Source organism: Lithobates pipiens, unplaced genomic scaffold, assembly GCF_037356315.1.
Source record: "Lithobates pipiens isolate NorthernLeopardFrog02 unplaced genomic scaffold, aLitPip1_a1.2 Scaffold_3, whole genome shotgun sequence".
Classification (NCBI taxonomy): Eukaryota; Metazoa; Chordata; class Amphibia; order Anura; family Ranidae; genus Lithobates; species Lithobates pipiens.
This window is the reverse complement of record NW_027507790.1, coordinates 283,116,294-283,139,506: the sequence shown is the minus strand read 5'-3', so window position 1 is coordinate 283,139,506 and position 23,213 is coordinate 283,116,294. Positions and strand designations below refer to the sequence as shown.

Below are 23,213 nucleotides of genomic sequence, written 5' to 3'. Positions count from 1 at the left end.
ATCATTCGGTACATTGTATCGGTGTGAGTGATCTCCTCGATCATCATTCAGTACATTGTATCGGTGTGAGATCTACTCGATCATCATTCAGTACATTGTATCGGTGTGTGATCTCCTCGATCATCATTCTGTACATTGTATCGGTGTGAGATCTACTCGATCATCATTCGGTACATTGTATCGGTGTGTGATCTCCTCGATCATCATTCGGTACATTGTATCGATGTGTGATCTTCTCGATCATCATTCGGTACATTATATCGGTGTGTGATCTCCTCGATCATCATTCAGTACATTGTATCGGTGTGAGATCTACTCGATCATCATTCGGTACATTGTATCGTTGTGCGATCTCCTCGATCATCATTCGGTACATTGTATCGGTGTGTGTGATCTCCTCGATCATCATTGTATCGGTTGCTGTCATGGTAGCGGTGGTGGTTGTGGCCCCTCCTCCTCTGTGGTCCTTTGTCTGTGTGGGGCCCCTCCCAGCTCCTCCGGTCTGTGTGATGGTGTGTATGGTGAGTATAGTGTGCTGTGCCGGGGCTGTATGGGTGTCACAGGCCATCGGAGGATATGGGACACGTCCTGTCGTTCACACATTGCAGTAAGTCCGTCCTGCTGTGTCATTGTGTCCTTCTTCTCCTCTCTATCCATTGTGTCTGATTGTGAGCCGCCCGCCGCAGGCCTGACACACACACACACACATATACATGTATACTCACACACACACACACACATATATACATGTATACTCACACACACACACACATATACATGTATACTCACACACACACACACACATATATACATGTATACTCACACACACACACACACATACATGTATACATGTATACTCACACACACACACACACATACATGTATACATGTATACTCACACACACACACACACACACACATGTATACACACACACACACACACACATATATACATGTATACTCACACACACACACACATATATACATGTATACTCACACACACACACACACACACACACACACACACACACACACACACATATATATACATGTATACTCACACACACACACACATATATACATGTATACTCACACACATATATATGTACACAACCAGCTGTATACATGTGTCATGTCCATCATCTCTTCTCCATGTGTATATCCCGGGTGTGATTGTACCATATAGAATATCTCTGTGTCCGGGGCTCATTCCCAAATACATAAAATCTTGTTTTTGTTCCATCACCTCATGTGCATGGGGGTACACATATAGAGGATCATATGTGGGGTACACATATAGAGGATCATACATGGGGGTACACATACAAAGGATCATATATGGGGTACACATATAGAGGATCATACATGGGGGTACACATATAGAGGCTCATATATGGGGTACACATATAGAGGATCATATATGTGGGGTACACATATAGAGGATCATATATGTGGGGTACACATATAGAGGATCATATATGTGGGGTACACATATAGAGGATCATATATGAGGGTACACATATAGAGGATCATATATGGGGTACACATATAGAGTATCATATATGGGGGGTACACATATAGAGGATCATACATGGGGGTACATATATATATAAGATCATATATGGGGGTACACATATAGAGAATCATATATGGGGTACACATATAGAGGATCATATATGGGGAACACATATAGAGGATCATATATGGGGTACACATATAGAAGATCATATATGGGGGTACAAATATAGAGGATCATACATGGGGGGTACACATATAGAGGATCATATATGGGGTACATATATAGAAGATCATATATGGGGTACACATATAGAGGATCATATATGGGGGTACACATATAGAGGATCATATATGGGGGAACACATATAGAGGATCATATATGGGGTACATATATAGAAGATCATATATTGGGTACACATACAGCGGATCATATATGGGGTACACATATAGAGGATCATATATGGGGATACACATATAGAAGATCATATATGGGGGTACACATATATAGGATCATATAAGGGGGTACACAGTCATTATATTGAGGTATGTATCTTCATATAGTGTCCTTACACTACCATCCCCCGGTCTATAATATCCATTCCTATCATACTGTGTATACCCCACTCAGTATACATTGGTAATAATAATAATGTGTCTGCTCTTCCTGCAGAGGACGCTCCATCTACTACCTCTAGCACCCCGGACTCCTGCCCCCCGGATGGTATGAGCTCTGTATACATTATATAAAGGGATCTTCTCATACATAATGATCGGTCTGTAGGATCTTATTATGTGATACAGATATATAATAACTGGTCTATATATACACACAGTATCTGACAAAAGTAAGTACACCCCTCAGTGACATTTCTTCTCTCTTTTCTTTCAAAATATTTTATTTTATATTAAAGGCACTTACATACGTAAAACAGTACACAAACTAGCAGTAGCAGGGAGGGCCTGCTGTCACAATGTAAGTAAAAAAAACATGAGACATTAGTGAAAAACAGACAATATCAAGAGTGTACAGTCGGCAAGCCCTTCCTTATCGAGGGGCTACATCAATAAGAGGTAAACGGAGGGTGTCCCCCCCGGGAGAGCCCACCAGGTAGGACTATTAGGGTAACTCCCAGGAGCCCCCATCCCGACACCCCTAATAGGGAACTTGCTGTGCCAGGATGAGGGAGTGTCCTCCCAGGTCCCTCCCTCGCAGAGGGGAAAAACAGTCGGGGGATCGTCTGCCGTGGGTACCGCAACATTAAATTGGACTGTATGGTGAACTTGTCAATTACAGCTCTGTTGAGCAAACCAAAATCTTAGAACGACTAGAAGGACAGAGAAGAGAAGAAAGGAGGAGAAGAGGAGAACAGAGGGGTCGGGGGAGGTAAGCTATGTCCTGAAAGGGTGGAAGGATATAGCGAGGGAATGTTTCACAATCAATGTAAGGATGGGTGCTTTAGGGGTGAGGTCTGGTTCCTAGGGGAGGGCCTGGGGGTACCCCCGGCAGCAGAGAGATTCCCATGTAACGGGCCCAAGGGTCCCACACCTTTCGGAATTTAGGTGTGGTGTCTGACAGAATACCTGATAGTTTTTCTTGGGACATTATCCACGATATCTTCCTCTTAACTGCGAGGAAGGAGGGTTTGGGTTGCTTCCATGCGGAGGCAATCGCAATTTTGGCTCCTAATAGAATAAAATAAGTTAGTTTCTGAATGTTACCAGACATCAAAGGAATCGGGGTATTGAGTAACGCAACCTCTGGAGTTCTCGAAACCCGGCAGCCTGTGACTAAGTAAATCAATTTGAATATTTTAGTCCAGAACGAACGGAGTCCAGGGCATTCCCACCAGATGTGGATCATGGAGCCACGAAGTTGGCACCCCCTGAAACATAAGGGATTAGCCGTGGGATATATTCTGGCTAGCCTTACTGGAGTGAGGTACCACCTGGTTATCAATTTGATGCTAGCCTCCATTAGTGAGGTGTTCTGGATCCCCCGAAAGGATCTGGCTAAGGCCAGCTGCCAGGATTCGAGACTCCCAGAGGTCTGGAGATCAGATTCCCAAGCCGTCATATAGGGGGATTTACCCGTTGGGGAAGTGAGAGCCGTGTAGATCACTGAAATACCACCCCTCTGCTCCCCGACTCCACCACACCAGGCTTCATATTCAGTAAAGGGAGGAGGAAGGGGTTTGTTTTTCCAAAGTGAGTTCAGGTAGTGAGATATTTGGTGGAAGCGGAACCTCTCTGTGTTTGGTAGCTCTAAGTGTTCGATACAATAAGCTAGGGAAATCGGACCCCTGGAATTAAAAAAGTGACCTATCCGGTATAGTCCCTTGTCCAACCACCATCTGAAGGCCTCAATGTTCAGACCGGGGGGGAAGTCATGATTACGGAACATGTGAGCAAGGGGTCTTATAGTGGAGACTAGGGAAGGCTCTTTGCGAAGGCCGTCCCATAGGGCACAGGAGTGAGAAAGGGATGGGGACATGATGGGCGGCCTGGCTTTGGGCGGGCACCATAATAAAAAATCTAGTGTATAGGAGGGTACCGCACAGCGTTCTATGGACTGCCAGTCCGGTTTCTCATATTTGGAGTAGATCGAGGAGAGTTGGGCTAGGCGAGCTGCAAGGTAGTATTTGTGGAGGTTAGGCAGACCCAGCCCCCCTCTGCGTCTATGCAGGAAGAGCGTGTTTTGCGGTAGACGGTATCCCTTATTACCCCAAATATATTTCAGTATTTTGCTTTGCAGAGAGCAAAGGTGGTCCTTCCGAACTGGTATTGGCAGGGCTCGAAAGTAGTAAAGGATTTTGGGGAGAAAGGTCATTTTTATGGAGTTAATCCGGCCAAGCCAGGATAATTCATGTTTAGACCATGAGGAGAGGTCGGTTTCCAGCTGTCTGTATAATTTGGGGTAATTGTGGGCATATAGCATCTCTATTTTAGGTGTGAGGGAGATACCCAAGTATTGGATGGCAGTGTCACTCCATTGGAACGGAAAGGATTGTTTGAGAGAGAGGACTTGGTGAGTGGGGAGAGAAACATTCAACGCCACAGACTTGGAGTAATTAACCCTCAAGCCTGAGACCTTGGCAAAGTCGTCCAATACCCGGGATAAGTTGGGTAGGGTTGTGAGGGGGGAAGTGAGGAACAACAGTATGTCGTCCGCGAAGAGTCCACATTTGTGCGATTGACTACCGCATTGGACACCTCTAATGTCCATATTGTGGCGGACTGCGATCGCCAGTGTTTCAATGGCTATTGCAAATATGAGGGGGGATAGGGGGCACCCCTGTCTGGTCCCCCTGGTGATGGGAATTGGCTCAGAAAGGTATCCCTGCATTCGAATTTGGGCCCTCGGCTGGGAGTATAAGGCCTGTAATAAGCCAAGGAAGCGAGCCCCAAATCCCCACCTGTCAAAGAGCTGGAAGATGTACTGCCATGAGACCGAGTCGAAAGCCTTTTGAATATCTAAGGAAAGGAGGAAGCCAGATTGTCCGGATCCCCCTTCCCAATTAGACTGCAAAATGGAGATAATGTCGATCGCCCTCCGAATTTGATCAGGTCCCTGTCTGCCGGGAATAAAACCAACTTGATCCTTGTGGACATAGCGTCCAATAAAGGAGGCTAACCTATTGGCCATAACTTTCGTAAGAATTTTGAGATCATTATTAATAAGGGAAATCGGTCTGTAGTTGCTGACATCTTCCAAGTTCTTGCCAGGTTTGGGGATGACCGTGATATACGCCGTGTTAAGGTGGGGATCCAGGGGGTCTCCATTAGCTTTATGGTTACCGAGATTGGCCAGGTGGGGAGCTAGTGTGTTGGCAAAGGCTTTATAGTAAGGGATCGAAAGGCCGTCGGGACCAGGGGCGGAGCTTTTTTTAAGAGTCTTAATGACTTCCAGTATCTCCTCTGTCTGGAAGGGGGCTTCCATAACTTGTTTGTGAACGTCCGATAAGGCCGGGATGGGCAGACCCTCCAAAAACTTTGGGAGGAGGTTATCTTTGGGGGGTGGGGAGCTACTGTAGAGAGAGGTGTAGAATTTCTGAAAGGCATTCAGAACTGTGACCGGATTAGACGTGGGCGGGAGTCCCGCGCTTCTGATCCGAGGGAGGGTGCTCAGCTTGGTTCTAGGGGAGAGTCTATTGGCCAGGAGAGTGCCTATTTTATCCGCCTGTGAGTAAAATTTGTGGCCAGCCCACCTAACTGATTTTTCAGCTTTCGTGGTGAGGGCGAGATTTAGTTCTAAGCGAGTCCTGTCTAGTATGGCCGTGGGGGTACGGAGGGGGTCCTTTTTGTGAAGAGCTCTGAGTTTAGAGTATTCCTCTTCTAGCTTCAGGATGGTTGATTGCCTTTCCCGTTTTATTTGAGAACCCAATTGCATGAATTTTCCCCTAATGTAAGCTTTGTGCGCCGCCCACAGGGTCTCGGGGGAGACATCAGGAGTCGCATTAATAGAAAAATATTCCTTCAATGCTTTGTCGAGATCTATAACTCGTGATGGCTCCGAAAGGAGGGATTCATTTAACCTCCAATGCCTAGGATGTCTCCCACTCGAGCCCCCCAGGGCCGTCACAATTACAAGAGAGTGATCTGAGATCACTGTGTCAGTGATGGAGGCTTTGAGCATCCTGGGAAGGAGCGAGGAGGGGACAAGTATGTGGTCTATGCGTGCATATGATTGGTGAGGCGCTGAGAAGTGAGTGTAGTCTCTCTTTGTGGGGTTTAATTCCCGCCAGACATCGGATAGCCCATGAGCGTGTAGCAATTTGGCAATCCGTAAGCTTGCCTTTGTGGGCCTGGTTAAGCGGGGACGTGAGGGGGAGGATTTATCAAGTCCTTGATCAAAGGCGACGTTAGAGTCTCCTCCGACAATAACCGTCCCCTCTAAAAGAGGTGCTAAGGTACGTAGCATGGATTCGAAAAATTTGGCCTGACCCGTGTTCGGGGCATAGTAGGAGACCAAGGAGTACAGTTGGTCCCCCACAGTGCCCTTTACAAGTAAAAATCTGCCCTCCGGATCCGCTTTTTCAAAACTCTTATTGAATTTGCATGTTTTGGCCATCAAAATGGCCACCCCCTTGGTCTTGGATTCCGCGTTGGCTAAGAAGAACTGAGGGAAGTGGGCATGTAGGTACTTGGGACTATACCGGATAGGAAAGTGGGTTTCCTGAAGCAGAATTATATCTAGTTTCAGGGATTTGTAGTAATCGAGGGCTTTTCTCCGTTTGATGGGGGAATTAAGACCCTGAATGTTGTGGGAGGCTATCTTAAGCCTAGCAGCCTGTGGATCAGCCATGGAGCAGAGGGGGAGCCCAGCATCTGAAAACGACCTCACTTACCCAATCTATAGCTGGGTTCTTGGTAAGGGCATTGAGATCGGTGGCCCGAGGATGTCTCCCAGGATACCATGTCGACTGGGTTGGCTCAGCCCAACCTGAGGAGAAAAAAAATAGTGTCATGCAAACATTCAACGGGGAAAGCTTACCATCAAGGGGGAAGAGAAGGGGAGAAAGGGCAAGGAAAGAAAGGGTTCCTGAGAAGAGAAAGAGGAGATCAGAGCAGGAGACACCCCCCGAAATCCCAAGCAAACACAATGAAGACAACCGACCCATAAGGTCAGGAGTCCCGACCCTCAGACGCCTGGGAAAGGCCGAGGGAGGGAGAGTTACACATGTGGTCCCTCGCGGAACTGGGGACCCCTAGTCGGGTAACTACCCGAACTGTGAAAACAACTTTAAATAGCAATAACATAAAAGCTGCAATATACATAAAAAGGAACTTTTCTTTTGAGGCACGGCTAAACATAATGCCTAGAAGACACTGGGGCTAAGAAATGAACGCTGTTCTTAAGGCATAAGGAAGGATGGTACATCCAGGGGGGGTGCTGAGGAATGCGGCCCCCTGGGAAATCCTCAAAGCAACCTTAGGGCCCATTTCGAGGGTATGTAAACAAAAAAAAATATATGCGGGGTTACGGGCAGTCCAGTAGATGGACAAAGTACTGCATAGCGTCCCGGATTATTGGAGGCAATGGGGATAAGGGTAGAACAAGGGTAGCACAAGTCCTAGGCAAGGGGAGGGCAAAAAGGGTTGGAGGGCCAAACTTTCCAAGTTTGGGGAGCAGTCCTCCGGCCTCTCCCAGGACCTCGGACGGTCAGTCACAAAATGGAGAGATTGATAATGGGACTGGAAGTTGCTCAGGTGGGTGCATTATCCTTGACCTTCTTGGCTCTTCCGGAGGTCCATAACGGGGATTGTGGGCTGTTAGGAGTGGGTCGTTTGTTAGATCCCTGGCTAGGGTTAGAAGTGTCCATGTCAGCTTCTTGAGAGATGATTTTCAGCTTGGTGAGGAGCTTTTCCCCCTCGGGAAAAGTGGAGAAGGCAAAAGACTTCCCTTTGTCCGTGAACCTGACCGCAAAAGGGAATGCCCATTTGTATTTTATGTCTTTGTGGGACATTGCAAGCAAGAGGGGTTTTAGAGCTCTTCGTCTCTGTATCGTGGAGGGGGAGAGGTCCGCAAAGATCTGAACCTGGTGTCCCTGGTAATTGACGTGTTGCAGGGATCTGGCTCTCTTCATGAATTCTTCTTTCACCGAGAAGTGATGTGGCTTGGCCAGAACATCTCGCGGGGTGCCATCCTTCCTAGGGGGCCGAGGGTTCTATGGACCCGGTCAAGTTCAAGCTTGGTAGCTGGGATGTCTGGGATTAGCTGTTGAATGAGGTCTTGCACCGCCCTGGACACATCAGTTATTGATTCTGGAAGCCCGCGAATTCTGACGTTATATCTGCGTGACCTATTTTCAAGGTCATCTATACGGGCCATGGCTATGTCCAATTGCTCCTGTACTGAGTAGATGTGTCTGGAGTTTTGGATGGATCTGGCTATGGTATCCTCCATTTTATGTTCGATCGTTTCGATCCGGGAGCCTAGGTTAATAAAATCAGCTTTCAATTCCCCCGTGATTTGCAAGGCAGTTTGGGAGAGGCCCTCTCTAATAATTCAGAGAATTTGCCAAACAGGGCATCCATGTGGGAGACTGGGTCTGTATGAGCAGCCTCGTGGGGGGCCATGGCGGTCTGGGTAACTCTGTAGGTCCCCGCTGGGGAGGGAGAGAACTCCTGGATGGTGCGTTCCAGCAGAGAGACCGTGGAGGCCGGGGACGGTGTGGCTTCCTTGGGGAGACCCCTGGGGTTGCCTGGGGTGGCGTGGAGGAGGAGGAAAGTCTGTATCTGACCTGAAATCCACTGTGCCTGCGGATCTGTGATCCTGAGACAGGAGCTGTGCTGCGGTGGCCATCTTGGATTTCTCCCTCACGTCCAATGAAGCGAACAGCGGGCCGAGATTGCGTTTAGCCAGTCCACCGGTCATTCAGAAATGTGCCCCAACACTTCGGGATTCCGCCCCTATAGCTCGGGAAGCGGAAGGGTAGCCGTGCCGTGCGGTAGGGGTTCCGTTGTTCCGCGAGGCAGCGGAGCTTTAGATGATCGCGGCCATCTTGGAAGCCTCGCGCATGCGCACTTTCTTCTCTCTTTTCATGTGACAACACTGAAGAAATGACACTTGTCTACAATGTAAAGTAGTGAGTGTACAGCTTGTATAACAGTGTAAATTTCCTGTCCCCTCAAAATAAACTCAACACACAGCCATTAATGTCTAAACGGCTGGCAACAAAAGTCAGTACACCCCTAAGGGAAAATCTCCAAGTTGGGCTCAATTAGCCATGGGCAAGTCCGTTCATTTCAAAAGTCCGGCGGATAATTTGATCGTGTGTACGCGGCATTAGTGTTACAAGGTCTCAGGTGTGAATGGGGAGCAGGTGTGCTAAATTTGGTGTTATCGCTCTCACTCTCTCATACTGGTCACTGGAAGTACAACATGGCACCTCATGGCAAAGACTCTCTGCGGATCTGAAGATAAGAATTGTCGCTCTACATAAAGATGGCCTAGGCTATAAGAAGATTGCCAAGACCCTGAAACTGAGCTGCAGCACGGTGGCCAAGACCATACAGCGGTATAACAGGACAGGTTCCCTCAGAACAGGCCTCGCCATGGTCCACCAAAGAAGTGTGAGGTCACGTGATCAGCGTCATATCCAGAGGTTGTCTTTGGGAAATAGACGTATGAGTGCTGCCAGCATTGCTGCAGAGGTTGTAGGGGGGGGGGGTGGGGTCAGCCTGTCAGTGCTCAGACCATACGCCGCACACTGCATCAAATTGGTCTGCATGGCTGTCGTCCCAGAAGGAAGCCTCTTCTAAAGATGATGCACAAGGAAAGACCACAAACAGTTTGCTGAAGACAAGCAGACTAAGGAGATGGATTACTGGAACCATGTCCTGTGGTCTGATGAGACCAAGATAAAGGTATCTGGTGTCAGATGGTGTCAGGCGTGTGTGGGGGCAACCAGGTGAGGAGGACAAAGACAAGTGTGTCTTGTCTACAGTCAGGCATGGTGGTGGGGGTGTCATGGTCTGGGGCTGCATGAGTGCTGCCGGCACTTGGGGGCTACAGATCATTGAGGGGACCATGAATGCCAACATGTACTGTGACATACTGAAGCAGAGCATGATCCCCTCCCTTCAGAGACTGGACCGCAGGGCAGTATTTCAACATGATAACCACCCCAAACACACCTCCAACACCACCACTGCCTTGCTAAAGAAGCTGAGGGTAAAAGGTGATGGACTGGCCAAGCATGTCTCCAGACCTAAAACCCTATTGATCATCTGTGGGACATCCTCAAACAGAAGGTGGAGGAGGGGAAGGACTCCAACATCCACCAGCTCTGTGATGTCATCATGGGGGAGGGGAAGTGGACTCCAGTGACAACCTGTGAAGCTCTGCTGACCTCCATGCCCAAGAGGGTGAAGGCAGTGCTGGAAAATAATGGCGGCCACACAAATATTGACACTTTGGGCCCAGTTTGGAGATTTTCACTTAGGGGTGTCCTGACTTTTGTTGCCAGCGGTTTAGACATTAATGGCTGTGTGTTGAGTTATTTTGAGGGGACAGGAAATTTACACTGTTATACAAGCTGTACACTCACTACTTTACATTGTAGACAAGTGTCATTTCTTCAGTGTTGTCACATGAAAAGAGAGAAGGAATGTCACTGAGGGTGTACTTACTTTTGTCAGATACTCTATATACATTATATATATATAATGGTTGGTTTGTATAGAGATATTATTATATGATATATATATATAGCAATATATAATAACTGGTCTGTAAAGAGATTATATTGATGCTAATATATAAGGCCCGGTCAGTATATATGGATATTATTATATGATAGTGATATATAATACCCGGCCTGTAGGGGTATATACTATTATAGTGTATAGTGACCGGTCTGTATTCTGTTTCCTTATTGTTACTGTTTTTTTGGAATGTTTTGCCCTCCACAAGTCTCTATCATTGTCCCTCACAAGGGACCCCTGTGCGGCGTTGTTAACATCCTCCCTCAGATTTGAGAGGGGAAGATATTCTGCTGCGCTCAGGGGACTTCCTGCTCAGGAATTGTACTGTTTCCTGTTCGGGTCACCCAGTGCCTGGCGGCCCATCTTGTTTGTATATGTCGGTGTGTAGACTGTCCCGTGATTTTCTCTCATGTCTTGTTTCTTGTCCTTCCTCAATTGGCCTTCCGGCTCTTCATGGTCTGTGTGTGAACCAATGAGATCAGAAGTCCATACGCCAGACTCCTCCTATCCGGCCCCCGAGGATCAGTGTAGGTGTTCCCCAATTCACCGAGCGTGGGGAATAGGGACTTGCCTCCGTCACCGCCCATTTCACCTTTGTATATTTATTGCAGATGATGTCGATGACGCCACGGTGACCCTGGCTGACCTGTGGCCCCTACCTTCACCTCAGGAACCCACCTTCTCCTACATCACTATTGGAAGCTCCATACCTATAGCCCGCCCCCAGCTAGGGGCCGCAGGGGGCGTGGCCTGGGCAGAGGCCTGGGTACTCGGAAAGAAGAACCAGGTGAGGACATAGCGTCCTATGTTCTTCTAGAGAAGGGTGCGTCACATGACCCAAGCCCTGCCACCACTCAGGGGTCACGAGGAGATGACCTTCATGGAACGACCTCAGCCAAGACTGGACCTTCACCAACCTCAGCCAAGACTGGATCTTCACCAACCTCATCTAAGACCGGATCTTCACCAACCTCTAGCCAAGACCAGATCTTCACGCTGTAGGTGAGAAGAATGAAATGTACATTGTGTAGTCATAGAGAGCCGCGTTCACCGCTACACATCCAGAAGGTGACTAAAGGCTAACTGGAGAAGACACCAGTTTATGGGTATCAGAGATGTGTAGTGGTGATGTAGAGTATTAGGGCTGGGTTATGGAGGGGTGTAGGAGGTGTGTGCTGATCTTGTAGGGTGTTGGGCTGGGTGTGTATCGATGTTGTAGAATATCAGGGCTGAGTATCAGTGTTGTAGAGTATCAGGGCTGAGTATCGATGTTGTAGAGTATCAGGGCTGAGTATCTGTGCGTAGAGTATCAGGGCTGAGTATCGATGTTGTCGAGTATCAGGGCTGAGTATCTGTGCGTAGAGTATCAGGGCTGAGTATCGATGTTGTAGAGTATCAGGGCTTAGTATCTGTGTCGTAGAGTATCAGAACTGAGTATCGATGTCGTAGAGTATCAGGACTGAGTATCGATGTCGTAGAGTATCAAGGCTGAGTATCGGTGTAGTAGAGTATCAGGACTGAGTATCAACGTTGTAGAGTATCAGGACTGAGTATCGATGTTGTAGAGTATTAGGGCTGGGTTATGGAGGGGTGTAGGAGGTGTGTGCTGATCTTGTAGGGTGTTGGGCTGGTTGTGTATCGATGTTGTAGGGTATCAGGGCCGGGTATCAGTGTTGTAGAGTATCAGGGCTTAGTATCGGTGTTGTAGAGCATCAGGGCTTATTATCTGTGTTTTAGGGTATCAGGACTGAGTATCGGTGTTGTAGAGTATTAGGGCTGGGTTATGGGGGGTGTAGGAGGTGTGTGCTGATCTTGTAGGGTGTTGGGCTGGTTGTGTATCGATGTTGTAGAATATCAGGGCTGAGTATCAGTGTTGTAGGGTATCAGGGCAGAGTTTCGATGTTGTAGGGCAGGGATATGCAATTTGCGGACCTCCAGCTGTTGCAGAACCACAAGTCCCATGAGGCATAGCAAGACTCTGACAGCCACAAGCATGACAGCCAGAGGCATGATGGGACTTGTAGTTTTGCAACAGCTGGAGGTCCGCTAATTGCATATCCCTGTTGTAGGGTATCAGGGCTGAGTATCGGTGTTGCAGATTATCAGGGATTAGTAGCTGTGTTGTAGGGTATCAGGACTGAGTATCATTGTAGTAGGGCTTCAGGGCTGAGTATCAGTGTTGTAGAGTATCAGGGCTTAGCATCGGTGCTGTAGAGTATTAGGGTTTGGTTATCGGGGGGGGGGGGGGGGTGTAGGAGGTGTGTGCTGATCTTGTAGGGTGTCAGGCTGAGTGTGTATTGATGTTGTAGAGCATTTAGGGCTTAGTATCTGTGTTTTAGGGTATCAGGACTAAGTAACGATGTTGTAGAGTATCAGGACTGAGTAACGATGTAGAGTGTTGGGGTGTAGGGGTATGTAGAGTGTTGGGGTATGGGGGTGTAGGGGTATGTAGAGTGTTGGGGTATGGGGTGTAGGGGGTATGTAGATTGTTGGGGTATGGGTGTAGGGGGTATGTAGAGTGTTGGGGTGTAGGGGGTATGTAGAGTGTTGGGGTATGGGGTGTAGGGTGTAGGGGGTATGTAGAGTGTTGGGGTATGGGGTGTAGGGGGTATGTAGAGTGTTGGGGTATGGGGTGTTGGGGTATGGGGTATAGGGGGTATGAGAAGTGTTGGGGTATGGGGTGTAGGGGGTATGTAGAGTGTTGGGGTATGGGGTATGTAGAGTGTTGGGGGTATGGGGGGTGTAGGTATGTAGAGTGTTGGGGTATGGGGTGTAGGGGTATGTAGAGTATTTGGGTATGAGTGTAGGGGTATGTAGGGTGTTGGGGTATGGGTGTAGGGGGTAAGTAGAGTGTTGGGGTATGGGGTGTAGGGGGTATGTAGAGTGTTGGGGTATGGGGTGTAGGGGGGTATGTAGAGTGTTGGGGGTTGGGGTTAGGGGTGTGGGGTATGTAGACTGTTGGGGTATGGGATGTAGGGGGTATGTAGACTGTTGGGGTATGGGATGTAGGAGGTATGTAGAGTGTTGGGGTATGGGGTGTAGGGGGTATGTAGAGTGTTGGTGTATGGGGTGTAGGAGGTATGTAGAGTGTTGGGTATGGGGTGTAGGGGGTATGTAGAGTGTTGGGGTATGGGGTGTAGGGGGTATGTAGAGTGTTGGGGTATGGGGTGTAGGGGGTATGTAGAGTTGTTGGGGTTATGGGGTGTAGGGGGTATGTAGAGTGTTGGGGTATGGGGTATGTAGAGTGTTGGGGTATGTGTGTAGGGGGGTATGTAGAGTGTTGGGGTTGGGGATGTAGGAGGTATGTAGAGTGTTGGGTATGGGGTGTAGGGGGTATGTAGAGTGTTGGTGTATGGGTGTAGGAGGTATGTAGAGTGTTGGGGTATGGGGTGTAGGAGGTATGTGAGGTGTAGGGTATGTAGAGTGTTGGGGTATGGGGTGTAGGGGTGTATGTAGAGTGTTGGGTGTATGGGGTGTAGGGTATGTGAGTGTTGGGTAGCGGGGGGGTATGTAGAGTGTTGGGGTATGGGTTGCTGCAGGTGGGGGGTATGTAGAGTGTTGGGGTACGGGGTGAGGGGGTATGCTAGAGTGTTGGGGGTACGGGGTGTAGGGGGTATGTAGAGTGTTGGGGTATGGGGTGTAGGGGGTATGTAGAGTGTTGGGGTATGGGGTGTAGGGAGTATGTAGAGTGTTGGGGTATGGGGTGTAGGGGGTATGTAGAGTATTGGGGTATGGGGTGTAGGGGGTATGTAGAGTGTTGGGGTATGGGGTGTAGGGGGTATGTAGAGTGGTTGGGGTATGGGGTGTAGGGGGTATGTAGAGTGTTGGGGTATGGGGTGTAGGGGTATGTAGAGTGTTGGGGTATGGGGTGTAGGGGGTATGTAGAGTGTTGGGGTACGGGGTGTAGGGGGTATGTAGAGTGTTGGGGTACGGGGTGTAGGGGGTATGTAGAGTGTTGGGGTACGGGGGTGTAGGGGGTATGTAGAGTGTTGGGGTATGGGGTGTAGGGGGTATGTAGAGTGTTGGGGTATGGGGTGTAGGGGGTATGTAGAGTGTTGGGGTATGGGGTGTAGGGGGTATGTAGAGTGTTGGGGTATGGGGTGTAGGGGGTATGTAGAGTGTTGGGGTATGGGGGTAGGGGGTATGTAGAGTGTTGGGGTATGGGGTGTAGGGGGTATGTAGAGTGTTGGGGTATGGGGTATGTAGAGTGTTGGGGTATGGGGTGTAGGGGGTATGTAGAGTGTTGGGGTGTGGGTTGTAGGGGTATGTAGAGTGTTGGGGTATGGGGTGTAGGGGGTATGTAGAGTGTTGGTGTATGGGGGTGTAGGGGTATGTAGAGTGTTGGGGTATGGGGTGTAGGAGGTATGTAGAGTGTTGGGGTATGTAGAGTGTTGGGGTATGGGGTGTAGGGGGTATGTAGAGTGTTGGTGTATGGGGTGTAGGAGGTATGTAGAGTGTTGGGGTATGGGGTGTAGGGGTATGTAGAGTGTTGGGGTACCGGGGTGTAGGGGGTATGTAGAGTGTTGGGGTATGGTGTGCAGGGGGTATGTAGAGTGTTGGGGTACGGGGTGTAGGGGGTATGTAGAGTGTTGGGGTATGGGGTGTAGGGGGTATGTAGAGTGTTGGGGTATGGGGTGTAGGGAGTATGTAGAGTGTTGGGGTATGGGGTGTAGGGGGTATGTAGAGTATTGGGGTATGGGGTGTAGGGGGTATGTAGAGTGTTGGGGTATGGGGTGTAGGGGGTATGTAGAGTGTTGGGGTATGGGGTATGTAGAGTGTTGGGGTATGGGGTGTAGGGGGTATGTAGAGTGTTGGGGTGTGGGATGTAGGAGGTATGTAGAGTGTTGGGGTATGGGGTGTAGGGGGTAATGTAGAGTGTTGGTGTATGGGGTGTAGGAGGTATGTAGAGTGTTGGGGTATGGGGTGTAGGAGGTATGTAGAGTGTTGGGGTATGTAGAGTGTTGGGGTATGGGGTGTAGGGGGTATGTAGAGTGTTGGTGTATGGGGTGTAGGAGGTATGTAGAGTGTTGGGGTATGGGGTGTAGGGGGTATGTAGAGTGTTTGGGGTACGGGGTGTAGGGGGTATGTAGAGTGTTGGGGTATGGTGTGCAGGGGGTATGTAGAGTGTTGGGGTACGGGGTGTAGGGGGTATGTAGAGTGTTGGGGTATGGGGTGTAGGGGGTATGTAGAGTGTTGGGGTATGGGGTGTAGGGAGTATGTAGAGTGTTGGGGTATGGGGTGTAGGGGGTATGTAGAGTATTGGGGTATGGGGTGTAGGGGGTATGTAGAGTGTTGGGGTATGGGGTGTAGGGGGTATGTAGAGTGTTGGGGTACGGGGTGTAGGTGGTATGTAGAGTGTTGGGGTACGGGGTGTAGGGGGTATGTAGAGTGTTGGGGTACGGGGTGTAGGGGGTATGTAGAGTGTTGGGGTACGGGGTGTAGGGGGTATGTAGAGTGTTGGGGTATGGGGTGTAGGGGTATGTAGAGTGTTGGGGTATGGGGTGTAGGGGGTATGTAGAGTGTTGGGGTATGGGGTGTAGGGGGTATGTAGAGTGTTGGGGTATGGGGGTGTAGGGGGTATGTAGAGTGTTGGGGTATGGGGTGTAGGGGTATGTAGAGTGTTGGGGTATGGGGTGTAGAGGGTATGTAGAGTGTTGGGGTATGGGGTGTAGGGGGTATGTAGAGTGTTGGGGTATGGGGTGTAGGGGGTATGTAGAGTGTTGGGGTATGGGGTGTAGGGGGTATGTAGAGTGTTGGGGTATGGGGTGTAGGGGGTATGTAGAGTGTTGGGGTACGGGGTGTAGGGGGTATGTAGAGTGTTGGGGTACGGGGTGTAGGGGGTATGTAGAGTGTTGGGGTATGGGGTGTAGGGGGTATGTAGAGTGTTGGGGTATGGGGTGTAGGGGGTATGTAGAGTATTGGGGTATGGGGTGTAGGGGTATGTAGAGTGTTGGGGTATGGGGTGTAGGGGGTATGTAGAGTGTTGGGGTACGGGGTGTAGGGCGTATGTAGAGTGTTGGGGTATGGGGTGTAGGGGGTATGTAGAGTGTTGGGGTATGGGGTGTAGGGGGTATGTAGAGTGTTGGGGTATGGGGTGTAGGGGGTATGTAGAGTGTTGGGGTATGGGGTGTAGGGGGTATGTAGAGTGTTGGGGTATGGGGTGTAGGGGGTATGTAGAGTGTTGGGGTACGGGGTGTAGGGGGTATGTAGAGTGTTGGGGTACGGGGTGTAGGGGGGTATGTAGAGTGTTGGGGTACGGGGTGTAGGGGGTATGTAGAGTGTTGGGGTATGGGGTGTAGGGGGTATGTAGAGTGTTGGGGTATTGGGTGTAGGGGGTATGTAGAGTGTTGGGGTATGGGGTGTAGGGGGTATGTAGAGTGTTGGGGTATGGGGTGTAGGGGGTATGCAGAGTGTTGGGGTATGGGGTGTAGGGGGTATGTAGAGTGTTGTCGTATGGGTGTAGGGGGTATGTAGAGTGTTGGGTTATGAGGTGTAGGGGGTATGTAGAGTGTTGGGGTATGGGGTGTAGGGGGTATGTAGAGTGTTGGGGTATGGGGTGTAGGGGGTATGTAGAGTGTTGGGGTATGGGGTGTAGAGGGTATGTAGAGTGTTGGGGTATGGGGTGTAGGGGGTATGTAGAGTGTTGGGGTATGGGGTGTAGGGGGTATGTAGAGTGTTGGGGTATGGGGTGTAGGGGGTATGTAGAGTGTTGGGGTATGGGGTGTAGGGGGTATGTAGAGTGTTGGGGTATGGGGTGTAGGGGGTATGTAGAGTGTTGGGGTATGGGGTGTAGGGGGTATGTAGAGTGTTGGGGTATGGGGTGTAGGGGGTATGTAGAGTGTTGGGGTATGGAGTGTAGGGAGTATGTAGAGTGTTGGGGTATGGGGTGTAGGGGGTATGTAGAGTGTTGGGGTATGGGGTGTAGGGGTATGTAGAGTGTTGGGGTACGGGGTGTAGGGGGTATGTAGAGTGTTGGGGTACGGGGTGTAGGGGGTATGTAGAGTGTTGGGGTATGGGGTGTAGGGGGTATGTAGAGTGTTGGGGTATGGGGTGTAGGGGGTATATAGAGTGTTGGGGTATGGGGTGTAGGGGGTATGTAGAGTGTTGGGGTATGGGGTGTAGGGGGTATGTAGAGTGTTGGGGTATGGGTGTAGGGGGTATGTAGAGTGTTGGGGTATGGGGTGTAGAGGGTATGTAGAGTGTTTGGGTATGGGGTGTAGGGGTATGTAGAGTGTTGGGGTATGGGGTGTAGGGGGTATGTAGAGTGTTGGGGTATGGGGTTGTAGGGGGTATGTAGAGTGTTGGGGTATGGGGTGTAGGGGGTATGTAGAGTGTTGGGGTATGGGGTGTAGAGGGTATGTAGAGTGTTGGGGTATGGGGTGTAGGGGTATGTAGAGTGTTGGGGTATGGGGTGTAGGGGGTATGTAGAGTGTTGGGGTATGGGTGTAGGGGGTATATAGAGTGTTGGGGTATGGGGTGTAGGGGTATGTAGAGTGTTGGGGTATGGAGTGTAGGGGGTATGTAGAGTGTTGGGGTATGGGGTGTAGGGGGTATGTAGAGTGTTGGGGTATGGGGTGTAGGGGGTATGTAGAGTGTTGGGGTATGGGGTGTAGGGGGTATGTAGAGTGTTGGGGTATGGGGTGTAGGGGGGTATGTAGAGTGTTGGGGTATGGGGTGTAGGGGGTATGTAGAGTGTTGGGGTATGGGGTGTAGGGGGTATGTAGAGTGTTGGGGTATGGGGTGTAGGGGGTATGTAGAGTGTTGGGGTATGGGGTATGTAGAGTGTTGGGGTATGGGGTGTAGGGGTATGTAGAGTGTTGGGGGTGTGGGATGTAGGAGGTATGTAGAGTGTTGGGGTATGGGGTGTAGGGGTATGTAGAGTGTTGGTGTATGGGGTGTAGGAGGTATGTAGAGTGTTGGGGTATGGGGTGTAGGAGGTATGTAGAGTGTTGGGTATGTAGAGTGTTGGGGTATGGGGTGTAGGGGGTATGTAGAGTGTTGGTGTATGGGGTGTAGGAGGTATGTAGAGTGTTGGGGTATGGGGTGTAGGGGGTATGTAGAGTGTTGGGGTACGGGGTGTAGGGGGTATGTAGAGTGTTGGGTATGGTGTGCAGGGGGTATGTAGAGTGTTGGGGTACGGGGTGTAGGGGGTATGTAGAGTGTTGGGGTATGGGGTGTAGGGGGTATGTAGAGTGTTGGGGTATGGGGTGTAGGGAGTATGTAGAGTGTTGGGGTATGGGGTGTAGGGGGTATGTAGAGTATTGGGGTATGGGGTGTAGGGGGTATGTAGAGTGTTGGGTATGGGGTGTAGGGGGTATGTAGAGTGTTGGGGTATGGGGTATGTAGAGTGTTGGGGTATGGGGTGTAGGGGGTATGTAGAGTGTTGGGGTGTGGGATGTAGGAGGTATGTAGAGTGTTGGGGTATGGGGTGTAGGGGGTATGTAGAGTGTTGGAGTATGGGGTGTAGGAGGTATGTAGAGTGTTGGGGTATGGGGTGTAGGAGGTATGTAGAGTGTTGGGGTATGTAGAGTGTTGGGGTATGGGGTGTAGGGGGTATGTAGAGTGTTGGTGTATGGGGTGTAGGAGGTATGTAGAGTGTTGGGGTATGGGGTGTAGGGGGTATGTAGAGTGTTGGGGTACGGGGTGTAGGGGGTATGTAGAGTGTTGGGGTATGGTGTGCAGGGGGTATGTAGAGTGTTGGGGTACGGGGTGTAGGGGGTATGTAGAGTGTTGGGGTATGGGGTGTAGGGGGTATGTAGAGTGTTGGGGTATGGGGTGTAGGGAGTATGTAGAGTGTTGGGGTATGGGGTGTAGGGGGTATGTAGAGTATTGGGGTATGGGGTGTAGGGGGTATGTAGAGTGTTGGGGTATGGGGTGTAGGGGGTATGTAGAGTGTTGGGGTACGGGGTGTAGGTGGTATGTAGAGTGTTGGGGTACGGGGTGTAGGGGGTATGTAGAGTGTTGGGGTACGGGGTGTAGGGGGTATGTAGAGTGTTGGGGTACGGGGTGTAGGGGGTATGTAGAGTGTTGGGGTATGGGGTGTAGGGGGTATGTAGAGTGTTGGGGTATGGGGTGTAGGGGGTATGTAGAGTGTTGGGGTATGGGGTGTAGGGGGTATGTAGAGTGTTGGGGTATGGGGTGTAGGGGGTATGTAGAGTGTTGGGGTATGGGGTGTAGGGGGTATGTAGAGTGTTGGGGTATGGGGTGTAGAGGGTATTGTAGAGTGTTGGGGTATGGGTGTAGGGGGTATGTAGAGTGTTGGGGTATGGGGTGTAGGGGTATGTAGAGTGTTGGGGTATGGGGTGTAGGGGGTATGTAGAGTGTTGGGGTATGGGGTGTAGGGGGTATGTAGAGTGTTGGGGTACGGGGTGTAGGGGGTATGTAGAGTGTTGGGGTACGGGGTGTAGGGGGTATGTAGAGTGTTGGGGTATGGGGTGTAGGGGGTATGTAGAGTGTTGGGGTATGGGGTGTAGGGGGTATGTAGAGTATTGGGGTATGGGGTGTAGGGGTATGTAGAGTGTTGGGGTATGGGGTGTAGGGGGTATGTAGAGTGTTGGGGTACGGGGGTGTAGGGCGTATGTAGAGTGTTGGGGTATGGGGTGTAGGGGGTATGTAGAGTGTTGGGGTATGGGGTGTAGGGGGTATGTAGAGTGTTGGGGTATGGGGTGTAGGGGGTATGTAGAGTGTTGGGGTATGGGGTGTAGGGGGTATGTAGAGTGTTGGGGTATGGGGTGTAGGGGGTATGTAGAGTGTTGGGGTACGGGGTGTAGGGGGTATGTAGAGTGTTGGGGTACGGGGTGTAGGGGGTATGTAGAGTGTTGGGGTACGGGGTGTAGGGGGTATGTAGAGTGTTGGGGTATGGGGTGTAGGGGGTATGTAGAGTGTTGGGGTATTGGGTGTAGGGGGTATGTAGAGTGTTGGGGTATGGGGTGTAGGGGGTATGTAGAGTGTTGGGGTATGGGGTGTAGGGGGTATGCAGAGTGTTGGGGTATGGGGTGTAGGGGGTATGTAGAGTGTTGTCGTATGGGGTGTAGGGGGTATGTAGAGTGTTGGGTTATGAGGTGTAGGGGGTATGTAGAGTGTTGGGGTATGGGGTGTAGGGGGTATGTAGAGTGTTGGGGTATGGGGTGTAGGGGGTATGTAGAGTGTTGGGGTATGGGGTGTAGAGGGTATGTAGAGTGTTGGGGTATGGGGTGTAGGGGGTATGTAGAGTGTTGGGGTATGGGGTGTAGGGGGTATGTAGAGTGTTGGGGTATGGGGTGTAGGGGGTATGTAGAGTGTTGGGGTATGGGGTGTAGGGGGTATGTAGAGTGTTGGGGTATGGGGTGTAGGGGGTATGTAGAGTGTTGGGGTATGGGGTGTAGGGGGTATGTAGAGTGTTGGGGTATGGGGTGTAGGGGGTATGTAGAGTGTTGGGGTATGGAGTGTAGGGAGTATGTAGAGTGTTGGGGTATGGGGTGTAGGGGGTATGTAGAGTGTTGGGGTATGGGGTTGTAGGGGGTAATGTAGAGTGTTGGGGTACGGGGTGTAGGGGTATGTAGAGTGTTGGGGTAGGGGTGTAGGGGGTATGTAGAGTGTTGGGGTATGGGGTGTAGGGGGTATGTAGAGTGTTGGGGTATGGGGTGTAGGGGGTATATAGAGTGTTGGGGTATGGGGTGTAGGGGGTATGTAGAGTGTTGGGGTATGGGGTGTAGGGGGTATGTAGAGTGTTGGGGTATGGGGTGTAGGGGTATGTAGAGTGTTGGGGTATGGGGTGTAGAGGGTATGTAGAGTGTTGGGGTATGGGGTTGTAGAGGGTATGTAGAGTGTTGGGGTATGGGGTGTAGGGGGTATGTAGAGTGTTGGGGTATGGGGTGTAGGGGGTATGTAGAGTGTTGGGGTATGGGGTGTAGGGGGTATGTAGAGTGTTGGGGTATGGGGTGTAGAGGGTATGTAGAGTGTTGGGGTATGGGGTGTAGGGGGTATGTAGAGTGTTGGGGTATGGGGTGTAGGGGGTATGTAGAGTGTTGGGGTATGGGGTGTAGGGGTATATAGAGTGTTGGGGTATGGGGTGTAGGGGGTATGTAGAGTGTTGGGGTATGGAGTGTAGGGGGTATGTAAGAGTGTTGGGGTATGGGGTGTAGGGGGTATGTAGAGTGTTGGGGTATGGGGTGTAGGGGGTATGTAGAGTGTTGGGGTATGGGGTGTAGGGGGTATGTAGAGTGTTGGGGTATGGGGTGTAGGGGGTATGTAGAGTGTTGGGGTATGGGGTTAGGGGGTATGTAGAGTGTTGGGGTATGGGGTGTAGGGGGTATGTAGAGTGTTGGGGTATGGGGTGTAGAGGGTATGTAGAGTGTTGGGGTATGGGGTGTAGGGGGTATGTAGAGTGTTGGGGTATGGGGTGTAGGGGGTATGTAGAGTGTTGGGGTATGGGGTGTAGGGGGTATATAGAGTGTTGGGGTATGGGGTGTAGGGGGTATGTAGAGTGTTGGGGTATGGAGTGTAGGGGGTATGTAGAGTGTTGGGGTAATGGGGTGTAGGGGGTATGTAGAGTGTTGGGGTATGGGGTGTAGGGGGTATGTAGAGTGTTGGGGTATGGGGTGTAGGGGGTATGTAGAGTGTTGGGGTATGGGTGTAGGGGGTATGTAGAGTGTTGGGGTATGGGGTGCAGGGGGTATGTAGAGTGTTGGGGTATGGGGTGTAGGGGGTATGTAGAGTGTTGGGGTATGGGTGTAGGGGGTATGTAGAGTGTTGGGGTATGGGGTGTAGGGGGTATGTAGAGTGTTGGGGTATGGGGTGTAGGGGGTATGTAGAGTGTTGGGGTATGGGGTGTAGGGGGTATGTAGAGTGTTGGGGTATGGGGTGTAGGGGGTATGTAGAGTGTTTGGGTATGGGGTGTAGGGGGTATGTAGAGTGTTGGGGTATGGGGTGTAGGGGGTATGTAGAGTGTTGGGGTATGGAGTGTAGGGGGTATGTAGAGTGTTGGGGTATGGGGTGTAGGGGGTATGTAGAGTGTTGGGGTATGGGGTGTAGGGGGTATGTAGAGTGTTGGGGTATGGGGTGTAGGGGTATGTAGAGTGTTGGGGTATGGGGTGTAGGGGGTATGTAGAGTGTTGGGGTATGGGGTGTAGGGGGTATGTAGAGTGTTGGGGTATGGGGTGTAGGGGGTATGTAGAGTGTTGGGGTATGGGGTGTAGAGGGTATGTAGAGTGTTGGGGTATGGGGTGTAGGGGGTATCCTGGATAAATATTGATGGATAATATTGGTTCAGCTTTCTGTATTGACTGAGATAATTCCACTTACCGGCACCAACCCTCCCCCGTCAGCCAATCAGGGCTTCTCTTGCAGTGGGAATGTTTCGGGTTCATGTCCGTCGGGTGATTCTATAAGGAGATTCTTGGAGTTTCCCTCTTTGGTAGGACATTCCCTGTCCACTTACCCCAAAACCTTTCTTGGGCACTGGGCATTACCCCAAATTATTTACCCCCCTGGACTTCCTCTGAGAGCCC

At 50.4% G+C, this 23,213-nt stretch overlaps 1 protein-coding gene across 1 annotated transcript in view; it reads left to right on the top strand.

The window, feature by feature from the left end:
* The first annotated feature begins 448 nt into the window (after positions 1-448).
* Positions 449-23,213, top strand: part of LOC143941196 (reticulon-2-like) — a 43,616-nt gene continuing 20,851 nt past the window's right edge. Inside the window, 6 exon segments of the mRNA XM_077463231.1 lie at positions 449-607; positions 2,189-2,239; positions 11,208-11,252; positions 11,337-11,447; positions 11,450-11,553; positions 11,555-11,723. Coding sequence (XP_077319357.1) covers positions 577-607; positions 2,189-2,239; positions 11,208-11,252; positions 11,337-11,447; positions 11,450-11,553; positions 11,555-11,723 — 511 coding nt within the window. The 5' untranslated portion in view covers positions 449-576.